This window comes from Quercus robur, chromosome 5 (assembly GCF_932294415.1).
Source record: "Quercus robur chromosome 5, dhQueRobu3.1, whole genome shotgun sequence".
Lineage (NCBI taxonomy): Eukaryota > Viridiplantae > Streptophyta > Magnoliopsida > Fagales > Fagaceae > Quercus > Quercus robur.
Genome location: NC_065538.1, coordinates 59,493,269 through 59,508,028, shown reverse-complemented (window position 1 = coordinate 59,508,028; position 14,760 = coordinate 59,493,269). Strand labels below are relative to the sequence as shown.

Sequence of the window (14,760 nt, the reverse complement as noted above, 5' to 3'; positions counted from 1 at the left end):
CAATTCCAAGAGTTCCCATCATTGTCTTCAGCAATTAATGTCTTGATTTAGTTTTCAATGACATGTGAATTATACTTTCCTGTGTTAAATGGGTTAGGTTGGATTGCATATCAGTAGCTTATAAAGAAAGATTGGACATGGATAAAAGCTCTGGTTTTGCCCAAAAACACGACAAAATGATGCAATAAGTGAATGCAATCTCTTTGCAAGGCTTGAAAATTTTTCAGTATAACCTTTCTTCTTTTTTGGGGGATATATTTTGCGGTGTAACCTAGTCCACACCAGTGTAGCAAAAATTTAAGCATAACAGAAATACAGCTTGTTAGAGCAGAGTGAAGACCTAGGGATAAAATGCTAACCATTTAGAGGTGGTAAGGCTTTAGTGACATGAATAACCTCAAAAAAACACATGGTTATGGTGGGTAAGTTGTATGATCAAGTTATTCATGGCATTGATATGAATCCTGAGATACGAGACATAAATTTAGGCGTGCCTAAATGCAATGTAAAGCTAGAGACAGATGGAGATCACACAACTCAGTCCTGTGGACATATAATTGATTATAGATATATAGCATTGAGAAAGACGGTTGCTGATATTGGCATGTTTGTCTTCACAAATAGTATTTTCTCACATTCTTGTTCTTAGACAAGTACAATCCTAACCCGAAACGATGAATGAACAAAGCAAAAGTAATTAAATTAGTCGGTAAGGAATTTTATATCTTATTCAGTTATTTGTTTCTTGCACCTGCTATACATTAATTTATTATTTCAGTGCTTTCGCTCTCTGAAGGGCCTGAATCTCTTTAATATCTTCTTTGAGAAGATTGACTACCTCCTTGAACTTTCTGAAATCAGAAACAACTTCCTTGAGTATGTCTTCTTCCAAACTAGGTTGCCAACTGAAGTTTTCCCGAATATGGGTAAACTCTTCCCAACATTCTAAGGCTTGTTCAACGTTAATCTCCAATATGAGGTGAAGAATAGCCTGTGAATTTTTCAGAAAAGACAGAAATGTGAATATCAGTTTATCTTCCTTTTTCTGTTTTGCTACCTTATGGAACCTCATGGAGAAGGCCATCTAGTTCAGAGAACAATGAACTATACTGATTAAAAACATGGGTGGGATACGGACTTGGTGACTAGAACATGAATAGCTCTGAAATTGAATCTGATTAATTTGAAGAAGTCATATTCTCTAAATTGTTTTCAGAAAGTGCCTCAACTCTAGGGTGAAAGACTAAAGTGAGTTGTCTAAAGAGGGGGATATACCTTAAAGAGTGGACGCCGGGCGTCTGAAATCTCTACTTGGTCGAAGCATTTGCGATCAAAAGCCTTTTTGAACTCTCCCTAATTGAAAACAAAGGATAAGTTGTTTTTGACTCAAACCAAGTGCAAAATCTGTGTCCAAAGTGATGTGACAAAAAACAAAATCATAAAAAGAAGAGGTTGCTGTTTTTACTTAGTGGACAAAAATTACTGCAGTTTGGTAGATCAAATAACCAAATTAATCTATCAATAAGATATTGAAACAAGAAGAAATTGATATATCATTGTCAGATAAATAATGAGGTTCTGTGACTCATTCCACTAATTGCTTAACATGAATGGACCTAGGATTTTTAAACTTGGAAGTCAAGTTATTTAATTCCTCACATCATACCTTTCATACTTCAGCCAACTTGGTTGCAGCTTGTTTTGATTCTAAAATTATTACTATAGAATGCTTCATGACATCCTGATTTGTGGGTCTAATTTCTATTGCTGACAGCCCAAGACACTTGAGATCTGACTTAATGGCTGAATTTGGCTCATTCTCTGGGTGGTACTCTACTTATTGGCCACACTAAGTGGCGCTGAGGTCATGGGCTTCACAGAGGAGCAAACGCCAATGTTCAAGCACTGGGGGAGATTGGGAATGAATTGAGAAAAATTTCACCATCATTACCAATGTTTGCTGCTCTGTTTCCTTTTGTATTTGATTGCATTGACCCCTTCCATGGAGGTAATTCTCTAAATTTAATAAACCCCAGTTTTCAAAATGCAGAGCAGTCTTATCAAGGATTATCTAAATTCATGCTTTGAAAGGTGCAATGGGGTTGACAAGTTCCTCAAAAACATTACAATTAGCATTTGTAAAGGAAATTGAGAAGTGAAGAGTCTGTCACCTGGTAGATAAGCATTTCCACAAGTAACATTTCAATCTCGTAGGCTTCATGAGGTTTCTTTTGCTTCATGGCCCTCTCATATGCTACTTCTAGTAGTGCCGCTGCCTCAGCTTCTTTTCCTGTCATTTCCAGCTTTGCCACAGTACTCTTTAACCGAAACACAAAAAGCTCATAAAAATTATGTACCTTAAAAAAGATTCTTAAACTTTGAAGAGTGTTCAAATAATTAATGTAGTCTATTCAATTTTTATAGCAAAGTTAGCAAAAAAAGAGATCTAGCAAACTATATCTTTCCCCCTTCATGAAAACATGAAACTAATTTCCTGAATTTTAATTAAAGATTCAGAAACTTTGGCTTCCATAAATTGTTTCAAGAAAATCTGTAAATAAGCTTAGGGGAGTAAGTATATTTAATGTACTTCAATTATCTGGAGTAGGAGGGATGGGTGGAAATGATAAACTATGTTATCAACAAGTAACAGAAGTTTGACTGAAATGTTGACAAATAGGAAGTAGAGATCCCCCCTAACCTTCAAATGAAAGAAATCAGGTTTTTCCTTTACAAGTGTGTACTTCAATTTTTTTACAGCTTTATTTGGTATTTTTGCATCTAGTCGAGCTTTGTGAAAATCTATCAATCTCTGCAAGGCTGGTTTGCCACCGTGAATAACACCAATGGACATGGACCTCGTAAAAACATGTCGATTTCTTCTCAGACAACGACTTGCATAACCCCAAGCAATATAAATGCCGGCAAAGATGATGATGGGTGTTGCAGTTGCTGCCAATCCATATTTAGTCTGTATGCTGAGATTTTTGAACATGTTTTTAATGTAGATTTCAATGCTTCTAATCATATAGCACATGAGAAAATATGCATATTAATTATTCATTCTAGGTGAAGAAAAATTTAATGAATGTCCCTCCCAAAATACGTGAAAGGAGAACTTTGTGAAGAGGATGAGAAATAAAGATGGATATCTTAAAGAAAAACATTGAGGATTATACTAGTAGCTTGTCAAAGCAGATGAAATAGTTCTGATTACAAACTTGTTCCGTTGGTAAAGAAATTAATGCTTGTTCAGGCATCTTTCAGATTGTATGAAGCAAGAACTTTTTCCACTGTTAATATTAATTTGGAAAATAAATTGAAATGGTTCCGATCACAACCTTACTATGTGGGTCACGAAACATGCTTGTTAAGGAATATTTAAGGCTGTGTGAGAGGATTGTTCCTCTCCTACACAAGAAGCAAGAACTTTATCCATGTTTTCTTTGGAAATTCTATGCTTTGAAGCAGAGCATTAGACTAAATGTAAGCTTGGTTTTATTTTATTTTATTTTTTTAACATGAAAAATAGACAATCTCATTGAATTACAAGGATTTTGACAAATGTCTAGTTGCACATAAAACAAAAGATGAAAAAAAGAAAGAAAGAATAAAATAAATAACATTAATGATGTGACACTAATATACTTGTAAATTTATGATACCTAATATGAACCGTAAAATGTATTTATTTCAAATGAAGATGATTGTAAAGACATGATTTGCTCCCAAAGTCCAAATGGATGGTCAATAGTCCAATGAGTCCAAAACAATGAATTTGTAGAGAGCGGACTTGAAACTGAACTTTCAATGAGTTTGGTGGATAAAGATCACAGTAGGTTAGTTGTTACTGGAAAGCATAAATCAAACAGTTCTGAACAAGAAAAGTTCTCCTCGATCAAGTCCGAGGAAGGTTTGTTCTAATATATTTCTCTTAGACTTATTCAAAATTACAGTTCTTGAGTATATAGTGATTTTTCTTTAGATTTTCTTGATGATCTCCCTTGTAATGGGGTTTTTCCGCTTTATATTCTCCTTTCTTCTTTTATCTTAGTCATACACGTGTAGATTAGATTACTGGTCCTAATCCATCAGCACCTTCCTAAAATCTTTGGAGGTAGCTGTTAGGCTAAAAGTTACTGTTCAGGTATCACTTCCACATTAATGCGGCTAGGGGATTAGATGCAGAGCATTTAATGCGGTGGCAGCAGCTTTCTTCTCAAATATTTCCCAACTCTCTTTTGTCTCATCTTTCTCTGGTGTTTATCCTTTCAAGCACGATTGCCCGTTGCTTTGTTCTTGATGGATGGTCGAACCATTTGACCTCTACTCTGTTTGGCCGAGGAGGTGTTTCTCCTCGGACAACGTCCCCAACTCCTTATGACCAGACTTCTTCCACGGCCCATTAATCTATATGCCCTCATTAGTATTTACCTGTCCTCAGGCTATATGACATTCTCAGGCATGGCCCACGGCCCAATACCTATATATGGGCCCTTCATCCCTACAATGATCATTTTCTCGTTAAAGGTCCATTTGGTTGGAGTGATTTTAGGGGAATAAAAAATGGGAAGAGAAAAGTGGAAGAAAAATATTTTTTTTTTGAGTGTTTGGTTGGAAGGATTTAAAGAGGGAAAATTGATAGGATTGGGTGTTTTCTTCCCTTATTCACCAAATTTTTTTCTCCGCAAATTAGAGAGAAAGTTGGATAGAAAATGGGTTTCAAAATGGTTTTTCTACCCTTATGTTTTAAAAAAGTCATTTTTGTTTTCTTGTTAGTGATATATTTTTTACTCATTTTTTCTTCTTTACAAATGAAGTACCTATCCATATACAATTTTTTAATAAATATATAATGTGTTACATTTTTATTTTTTATTTATTTCTAATAGGATCATGAGAGTAAATTTATATAAATCATATTTTCTATCTTCTCATTTTTTTTTTCAATCAAGCAAAAGAGATTTTCAGCCCTCTACTTATCCACCCCAAACCAAACACCATGATAAAATACAAAAATCTCTTCTATCTCCCCTCTTTTCTATCCCCCAATCAAGTGGACCCTAAGGTTCTTGTTAACAGTAATTTATGACATCTCCAAGACAGATCCTTCCTGGTCGTGTAGCACGTTGTTTGTACTTATAGAATAAAAGCAAGAAGGCATGCCAAAATTATACCTTACTTGACTACAAAAAAGGCAATGTGTTGAGCGTGACTACTAATTCATGACCAATTATAATAAGTAGTGGTATCCTAAATGCTACACAATGCAGTATCCTCCCAGTTACTGAAAGCACACACAGTTCCATGGAATCCACATTTCTCCTCCGCAATGCTCCCCTGCCTAGTGTGCCCCTACAACTTATCTCTTCCCCTGTGAATCTGAGTGTTGCAAGGGTAACCGTACCTAATTTCGGCCTTAACCATTTGACTCTTTCGCTTGCGAACAATTCCTACCCCCGCCCACTCAGGCATGACTTCAGTCCCATTGTTCGTGCCGTAAATAACTTCTCGACACATTCAGCAAATGATGAAGGTGACAACAAAATTGTAAGAGGGTCTGTAGGGGCGTCTCTGGTAATGGCATGTGTTCTTGGTATCATTAGTTGCGGTTGTTGGATGAGTCCAATAGCCAATGCAATTCCTCCGTGGAGTTCTCACCAAACGGTTGCGGCAGATTCCCAGAAGTACAAGCAGACAAGGCAAAATCTTCGAGATGTTGATGTTGAAGCCCTTAAGGTATCATTCTCTTCTTTCTTTAGCTATTTCTATTATGAAGTTAAGTTTCAGCTTGTGTTACTATATGCTCAATGTGCGCAAAGTCCTGCAGAGTATTGCTTATCCAATTTTGGCCTCAATTTCATCAATTGAAAAATGAAGCCTAAATGATACAGGACCCTCTCCATTTCAAGTCAAATTTATTTTGCGTTAAAGAAAATTAACTATGATGATTTAAGATAAATTAAGTTATACTAGTAATTAATTTTAAGTAGGTGACTCTTTAAAAGCTATTAAACCATTTAAATATTTTTTTAAATCCTAACTTTCCCTTGTTAATTAGTGAGGATAAATTGGACAATTTAAATTAGCAGCAAGCTTAAAAGAAAACCACTCACCTCATTGTTATACAAACAAGAAGAAGGCTGATTGGGGTATATATACACTTCCTTCTACCTCCATATATACACACACTCCATTGATATTTTTCTTTTTTGAAAATTTTTTAACACCTAACCTTGGAGTGCATCTATGTCAATAAAAGGACAATCAAAACCTCATTCCTCTCCCCTATGTGTGTGTTTGTTTATCCAAACATTTAAAAAAAAAAAGTCACGTCTTTTCTTAGCAGAGACAGTTGTGTTCATTTAGAGAAGATTCTTATATCTCTACCTTTTGATAGTTTGGCCTTTGTCTCAAGGTTATCAATTTCGTACCGTACCGGCCGGAATATACCGTACCAGCCAACAATCCGGTACACTCGACCCCCCTGTTTCGTACCGGAAAAAATACCGGCCGTACCGACCGTATCGGCCAATTTCAGGCAATACCGGCCGGTACTGGGCGTACCGGCCGGTATAGAAAAAGTTTTTTTTTTTAAGTTTTGTAATTTTTGAATTTTTGTTAGGACAGAATTGTAACTTATTTGTATTAACTTATTAGTATTATTTGTTTTCTTAGTATGCAATGGTAACTTTTAAGCTTTCTATTTTATTTTTTTTATTTTTTTTCCCTTTTAATTGATACTAAAGTCTAAAACCATGAATAATTAGTTCTGGATTGAGGAAATGTTTTATGGTAAACTTTTTATATTTATTATAATTGTAGGGGCGGTTTTTGGGGCTCAGGCCCAACAGGCAAGCGATTCTGGCCCAAAAGACCCTCAACAATGAATTTGTAGAGAGTAGGTTACAGAACTAGGTCTTGAGAGAGTGAACATAGTTATGAACAAGCCATGCAACCATTTGGACGTGGGGATATTCCTCTAAGCTTCTTGGGATAACAGTCCGTGGGGCTATATCTTATGCTTTGTTCCTCTAACTCCTTTTCTCTTTCTCTCTCCTTTTCTTCCTCCTTCTTGCGATTCCCTGGCCATAGGGATTTTCTTCTCTTATATAGCATCCTTCCTACGATAATGACCCTACACTTGTTAATCATCTGGGCCTCTACTTGAGTGCCTGTCCCATAGGACATCCTCCTTCTTTTCTGTGAGTTGCACTGGCCAAGATAATTCTGTTCTCCTGTCCTTTCCACATTAATGCGGCTGGAAAAGTAGCTTCCTTGCATTTAATGCGGCAGTTGTGGTTGCCTCCCGGAACGTCCTGCTTTCTTCCTTGATTTTGGATGACCTTTCACCATGTAAAGGGTGTGAATCGGACTCCCATTTGGTGCGTCTGAGGAGGTACTCCTCCTCGGATGCCCCTAAGCAAGCCCGGCCCAACATGATTGGGCTGGGGGGTCCTCTACCCGTGTCTTTGCTTCTTATTGTGGTTGGGCTTAGTACAAGTACTATGGCCCAACGTTGACTGGCAAATTTTACCCCCACAATAATATATATATATATATACACAGACACATACATACATACATACATACATATATATATATATATATATATTTATTTATTTATATTTATATTTATAAATATAAAAAATAGCGGTAAATCCGAAACGGTACACCGGTATTGACCAGTATCCGAAATATATCGTACCGGTGGCCAAACCGGTACGGCCTCCGGTACGGTATTGACATCCTTGCTTTGTCTTCAATTTTGACTGTTAAAAATAAGGATTGCTCACATTTGAAGCACCCTCTAAGCGAGTAAAAATCCTATATCTTGTGATAAAAAATATTTATTGTAATTTGTATTCAATATTGTGAGCGTTTGGGGTGGGCTGAAAGCGGCGTTTTCAATTCTGCGTTTTCATGTTTTTTTTCCCTTACGTGAACAGTAAAATCACTGTGCAGGAGAAAAAATACTGTTAACGTACTGTTTATGTACTGTTCACGCACTGTTCACAAGTCCCACGATACTATTTACACATTTAAAAATTATTTTGCTACAGTGTTTTCAGTTTTCAGCTTTCAGTTTCAGCAACAATAAGTTTAATCCAAACGAACCTATTATGTAATTCCATACACAATTTTTGTACATCTAGCACCTCGCGTGCCTAATGTTTCATAAAATTTTCGACTATGTCTTGATGCCAACTGAGCTAGAGCTGATTGCCAGATTGTCTAAATGCCTATGATTTTTCTTTTTCTTCACAACTATGTTGTAGAAAAAGGCCAAGGTGCAAGCAAATTCCCGACGTGATGAAGAAGTATTGAAGCCACTGCGACAGGCACTTGATAAAGCTTGGAGTGAGTACTCTACATACGGGGATCCTCACTACAATATTGAAATGGCATTGGTTGAAGTTCTCATATATCTGGTATGACACAAAATTTCTCCACTCTAGTGCACAAGAACATCGGACACTACAACTTCAAGCATAGACCCTACTGTACTTTTGAGTCGGTGCAACCTGTGATCTCTTGCATCTTTCAATCACTTAAAATCAGAACTTGGGTACTGCACCCTTGAAAGTTGACAAATTAAATTTTTTCATAACCAAATTCACCTTAAAACATTTAAATAATGAATTGAAAAATCTGTTTTAGACCCTATGTATTTTATAGATTGTGTAGAATTATTCAAGAAAAAACCACTCCGGGTCTTGGGGATCCAATGTCATAAATAATTCACTATAAGAAAAGTAGTTACAGGGTCTGTTTGGATTGAGCTTATTTTTGTTGAAATTGAAAACTGAAACTGAAAATACTGTAGTAAAATAATTTTTAAATGTATGAATAGTATCGTGAGACCCATTTTAATATTTTTTTAATACATGAATAGTGTATGTACAGTGCATAAACAGTGCATATACTATTCATGAACAGTAAATGTGGTCTCTCAAAGTCAACAAATGCGGAAAAAAAAAAGGGAGAAAATGCGCTTTGAAAATGCAGACACCGGATTAATTGCTATCCAAACCCACACACAACAGTCTATTTACAAAATTTTTGTATAACTACAACTAAGTTTGTAGCCAAACTTTGTTCTTGGTTCTAAGTTCTAACCATGCACCACGGACTATCATGTCAATGCCATAGTAAAAGCATCCGCATATTATTTATTTTTCTGCCAATTTTTTAGTTCTAAGTTTGTAGCCAAATTTTTGTATATTATTTATTTATTAGCCAAAGCATCTGCATTTTGAACTATAATTCCTTTTGACATGATTCCTTAAATTTAGCACCTTTGTGTTTACCTAATGAACACTATTTTTTACTATAATCACATTCATTATCTTTCCAGTAGTAAAATGCAAGGATAAGAAAAGAAACATGATTGGTTTAATTCTGGCTAATGATCAATATAGGATGAATAAAAAATGTATGAAAGCAGAAAAAAAGTCCATTGCTTGAGGTAAACCTGATCTGTTGAGCAGAATGGGTACACCACCAAGCATTCTTCTTATCTTCATTTGCCTTCGCTGTTCATATTGTTTATGTCTGCTTATACAGGGAAGATATGAAGAAGCCAAAGAATGCCAGTGTCTCAAACTCGGCCTCAAAGAACTCAGAGATTTACGTATCAAATCAGATACTCGAGTTCCTCTTTACAAGGTTCGTAAATTTCATATTATCAAGAATATATACAATAAAAGAGTAAGAAAAAAGTTTTCAAAAAAAAAGAATTTGCAAAATGTCTGGCTATGGCTTCTCCCACTTCGTAGTTTGACAAATGAAGACTTCGATATTTTTTTTTTACTAAAAAAAAAAAAAAAAGAGCACGGTGATTAACCAACTCAAAAGTTCAAAACCATAATTTTATAATAACTTGCATGATAAGAAGTAAAGACATTTCATTTAGGGTGCATATTTGGAGTGTCATACTCGTACTATGCTCATGTCATACTGGTATTATACAAGCCGTTTTATGTTATAATTTTTCAAAATTTGCTCGTGTTACCGTGTCATACTTGTGTCCGTGCTTCCTAGCTTGCATGAATATGTTTTCAGCTGTAAGATTTTTCATTTTTATTTTTTTTTAACTGACTCGGACATTTTTCTGAAGAAACAAAATTCGCAATATGATGGTTCTTTGATTTCTACTTGTACAGGGTATTATATATACCATGTTGGATGAAAAGGACAAAGCAATGAAGTCGTGGAAAGAATTTGCAAAGTATGTTGAAGATGAATCGGAAGTACCCCTTTTTCAACCCAAATAGCTCAGTGACCAGAATCGTAGCAAGTTGGTTGCAGCAAGAAAAGGATTTTAGATATTTCATTCCGTTTCCTATAGAACTATGTATTGAAATAATTGAGAAAAATGCAAAACTGATTCTTATTACTGAATTGATCAGTGGCGGCTCCAGGAATTTTTCTCAGGGTGTTTTTTAAGAAGCATAAATTATACAATCTAATAAAATGAGAATTTCATATATTGATGACAATAACAATAAAAAAACACGTAAATACATAAAGTTTACAATTGCCTTTTACGAGTTTTCATATTTTGAAATCGTTGCATAATAGTCTCATTATTAATGCTACAAACTATATCCCTTTCAATATACACAACCAAGCAATCATTTATCCACTAAATGTAGAACAAATTATGGAGCAAAATTTAATTTTATTGGCATAAAAAAAACTGAGTGTTCCCAAAATTTTCTTGAAGGGTAAATTTTTTAAATTATTATATATATGAGATGGGTTCAAGTTACACCTAGTGTAACTCTTAAAAGAGTTACACATTTTTTAAATTATTAGATTTAAGTAGATCCAACGGTAAAAAAAATGCACTTATTAATGCTAATATTCTGATAAAAATCTTATTTATTATCCTTATTTATAACATTCAATTCTTATCTCTAATCTCAAAAATAGGTATTTTTCTCTTTGCTCTCTCTTTCTCATCCACTAAACGTTTCTCTCTCCTCCATTACTCTTCCACCTCCATTTTCATAAGGTTCTACCTCCACAGCCACATAGAATCTAATACAAAAAATATGTTCACATGTTTTATGTTGGACTGATACTACTAAAGCCCGTGTTTAGTTAGGTTGGACTAAAATCTATGGTTAAAGCCGTTAATTTGATAAATGGACCTTGAAAACATTAACTTTAAATTCCTTGATATGCTCTTAGGTTATGATGCTTTGATTCAAAGAGAAATCAAAACAATTGGTTGATATTATTATTACTTCTTTCTTCATAAGTGCCATGGGGCATTGCAGATGCATAATCTATGCTATCAATTATTCAACTATGTATTGTTTTTTTCTCTACGTATAATTTTTTTTTTTTTTTAATATACAACATGATGAATAATAGTTAGGAAATACTTCCATTTCTCTCTATTTGGTTCCCTACGTATAATTTTTTTTTTTTTTTTTAATATACAACATGATGAACAATAGTTAGGAAATACTTCCATTTCTCTCTATTTGGTTCCTGAGAGAACAGAAGATGTGTATATGAATTTTGCATATAAGTCTTGAGTGGAGCACTTTTTCTGTCACAGTTCCCCCCAAAAACAAAAACTTAATTGTACTCCTTCTTACCTACGGTTTCTTGGCCATCATTTTCTTTTCTTTCCATATATTGTAAATTTTGTGATGCTTGATACTTCGAAAATTTTCATGTTGAATGACTTTAGTTTGATTTGCCATGTTTGATGTGCGCAGCATGTTAATCGGCTTGAGATAACCCCAGATAACTCCTTTGTATCAGATTCTATGTGACTATGGAGGTCGATCCTTATGAAAATGGAGGTGGAAGAGCAATGGAGGAGAGAAAAACGCGTAATGGATGAGAAAGAGAGAGCAAAGAGAAAAATATACCTATTTTTGGGATTAGAGCTAGGTATGGAACGTTATAAATAAGGATAATAAATGAGATTCTTATCAGAATATCAGCATTAATGAGTGCATTTGTTTGACCGTTGGAACTACTTAAATCCAATATTTTAGAAAATGTGTAACTTTTTAGAGTTACACTAGGTGTAACTTGAATCTATCTATATATATGTGAGTTGTTAGGCCCCTTAAAACACAATTGGATTAACCTAGTTAATTAGCCAAGTTATTACTTAGTCCAAATTCCAAATCTAGGTTATCACAATTAAACAATCATATCATACATAGTAGTGGAAATATAAATAACACAATGATATGATGACCTAGGAAGCCAAACTGGTAAAAACCTGGGAAAGATTTAACCTAACTATCTTCAAGGTAAACCTGAATCCACTATGAAAGAATCGAAGTTTTACAATAGGACTTAGACCGCTAACATCCTATTGCTACCCACTAGCAGAAACTTATTGACACGACCACGTGCAAGCTTCAAGACCACGGACTCCTTCTTTCTTGGATTCTCCAGTAAGTACAAACACACCCGCTTGTGTTTCTTTAAGTTCTTTAGTGTAGAAACTGAATAATCATCAAGTTCTTGAATGAATCTCCTCTTGATAACCCTAAGCTTGTGTAAAGGAAAGCTCCCCACAAATCTCACAAGAGATTTACACAAACTGCAATATGAGTAACAACTAAAACGTGGCTAGGGTTTGCCTTATATACCTAGGGCAAAAACATAAAACCCTAAACGTTTTAATGAACTAGGGCTGAGTTGGAATTCTACAAAAAAAACGCATTCTACCTGATTTTCGATTGATCGAGCCAGGCCGAAATGCACTATCAATTCTGCATCAGCTTGAATCAAACTTTACATAAAAGACACAACTTTGAGCAAGTCTAAACAAGACTAAACAACCTGTTTTAATCATGGTTTGTCAATAATACACATTAGAGTTCTAAATACATTAGTTCCTAAGTCTTTAGAATCAAACAATATATATATATATATATATGTGTGTGTGTGTATATAAATTCAAGTTAGGGTGGTCTTAAGACCTCCTTGGCCTTAAGGTGGCGCTACCCCTAGAATTGATGATTGTATTTATACAAGAGATTCTAAAATAGAGGGCTGTAACTAACTAACAAACAGGAAAAATAACTAACCACTCCACCAATAACTGACAGCACTAACACACATGCTTTACACGCGGGAATTGAAATAGCACCACTTTTTTTTTTAGAGGAAAAACCACTTGTAGCTTATCAACCAAGAGTAAAATGACTTGTAGCTTGCAGTTGTAGAATTATCTTCTCAATACTATGAGCATAATATCTTTGTATAATTAATTATTTTTTTAAAATTAAATAAGAAGGATTCATTGCATAATTTAACCTTTGTGTTTCCTTTTTACCATTCTTTTCTAATATTATTTGATTTGAATGTGCAGTATTGCTCCATAATAGTTGTTCCTTGCATACACCAAATAAATTGTGTTATGATCTTAATATCCCATATGGTTTAAATGCAAGTTTAACAATGTGTATATAAGCTCTTGGACACCTCATTGCAAGCTAATCGATTTTTAAGGATGAGTTCTTCTTATGACTTTGTATCATTTTTGTGGTTGATTCTTGAAAGGGACGACCTATAGTTATTGAATAATTTCTCCCAGTTTATTATATTATAAGCTCTAATAAGAAAGGCATGATGTTGGTCCTGAACATGCAGAGGATTAACAGCACACAAATAGAAAGGAAAAAGGAAATTGCTTCAACACCATGCTAAATTTAATGTGTGCTGAAAATAAAACTAGCTAATTTTATCTACATTCATGGATTCAATATCAACACCATAAATAATTTTTAATAATCGAAACAAGCATCACAATACAAAATTAAATGCGCTAGAAAATTCTGTGTATGCTTAGCTAATTTGATCATTATTATTCATTTCTTTTGATTCGGTGCTTAGGACTTTGTTATAAATCCTCATATATTTATGTTATTTATCATACTCATGTCACATAAAGTTTCTTTAATAAAAATTGAAGAACAAATAGTTCTATATATAAACATAATCATAATAAATTCTTGTTAATAACTACTATAGTTATCAAATTACATATTTAGAAGAAAAAAATAGATAAAAAATTATAATTTGTTAGACTTTCCTGTGTTGCACAACTTACTAGTTAAACAATTTTTTTTTTACTTTTCGTTGACTTCATTTAAGATTATTACATATGATTTTGAAAACTCACCTTTTTTTTTTTTTTCATGTCATTATTCTAATATATGTTTATTTAATTTTTAAAGTTACAAACAATGTTAAATGTATTAATTTAAATTGATTAGAAAATCTTATTTTAAAAAAAAAAAGACTATTAAGAACTCACTATATTTTTATAAAAGTAAATTGTAAATTATATCCCTAAAGTTTGGAGATATTTGGATTTTACACCCTAATGTTTTATAATTTGGATTTTACTTTTTGAAGTTTGAGAGTGTTTAGATTTTACACCTTAACATTTTAGAATTTGGATTTTACCTCCTAAATTTTAGTATTGGATTTTACTCCCTAAAGTTTGGAAGTGTTTGGATTTTACATCCTAAAGTTTCAGAATTTTTGGATGTAAAATCCAAACACCCTTAAACTTTAGGGAGTAAAATCCAAATTCTAAAACATTAGGGTTTACAATCCAACCCCCCCCCCCCCCCCCCCCAAAACTTCAGGAGGTAAATTACAAATTCTAAAACGTTGGGAGTATAAAATCCAAATACCCCCAAACTTTAGGGGTATAATTTGTTGTAGAGGTATTGGGCCCAAGAACTCATTATCTATGTATATAAT

General features: G+C 34.0%; 2 protein-coding genes across 2 annotated transcripts; one reads left to right on the top strand and one right to left on the bottom strand.

Moving 5' to 3' along the window:
* Positions 1–546: 546 nt before the first annotated feature.
* LOC126726486 (uncharacterized) lies at positions 547–3,213 on the bottom strand. Its single transcript, XM_050431746.1, has 4 exons — positions 2,702–3,213; positions 2,172–2,318; positions 1,276–1,353; positions 547–991 (listed from the first exon to the last, which is right to left on the bottom strand). The coding sequence occupies exons 1-4, from the start codon at positions 3,035–3,037 to the stop codon at positions 770–772; spliced, it is 783 nt and encodes a 260-aa protein (XP_050287703.1). The 5' UTR covers positions 3,038–3,213; the 3' UTR covers positions 547–769.
* A 2,043-nt stretch (positions 3,214–5,256) lies between these two features.
* LOC126726485 (uncharacterized) lies at positions 5,257–10,490 on the top strand. Its single transcript, XM_050431745.1, has 4 exons — positions 5,257–5,739; positions 8,280–8,432; positions 9,568–9,669; positions 10,167–10,490. The coding sequence occupies exons 1-4, from the start codon at positions 5,308–5,310 to the stop codon at positions 10,275–10,277; spliced, it is 798 nt and encodes a 265-aa protein (XP_050287702.1). The 5' UTR covers positions 5,257–5,307; the 3' UTR covers positions 10,278–10,490.
* The last annotated feature ends 4,270 nt before the right edge of the window (positions 10,491–14,760 follow it).

Bases quoted from the DNA above. Each gene is read 5' to 3' on its own strand.
- LOC126726486 (XM_050431746.1), bottom strand. From the start codon at position 3,037: ATGTGCTATATGATTAGAAGCATTGAAATCTACATTAAAAACATGTTC. The intron at 2,319-2,701 runs GTTAGGGGGGAT...TTTCGGTTAAAG, and splicing joins CTGATTTCTTTCATTTGAAG to AGTACTGTGGCAAAGCTGGA. The intron at 992-1,275 runs GTATATCCCCCT...AAAAATTCACAG, and splicing joins CCCGGCGTCCACTCTTTAAG to GCTATTCTTCACCTCATATT.
- LOC126726485 (XM_050431745.1), top strand. From the start codon at position 5,308: ATGGAATCCACATTTCTCCTCCGCAATGCTCCCCTGCCTAGTGTGCCC. The intron at 5,740-8,279 runs GTATCATTCTCT...ACTATGTTGTAG, and splicing joins TTGATGTTGAAGCCCTTAAG to AAAAAGGCCAAGGTGCAAGC. The intron at 9,670-10,166 runs GTTCGTAAATTT...CTACTTGTACAG, and splicing joins CTCGAGTTCCTCTTTACAAG to GGTATTATATATACCATGTT.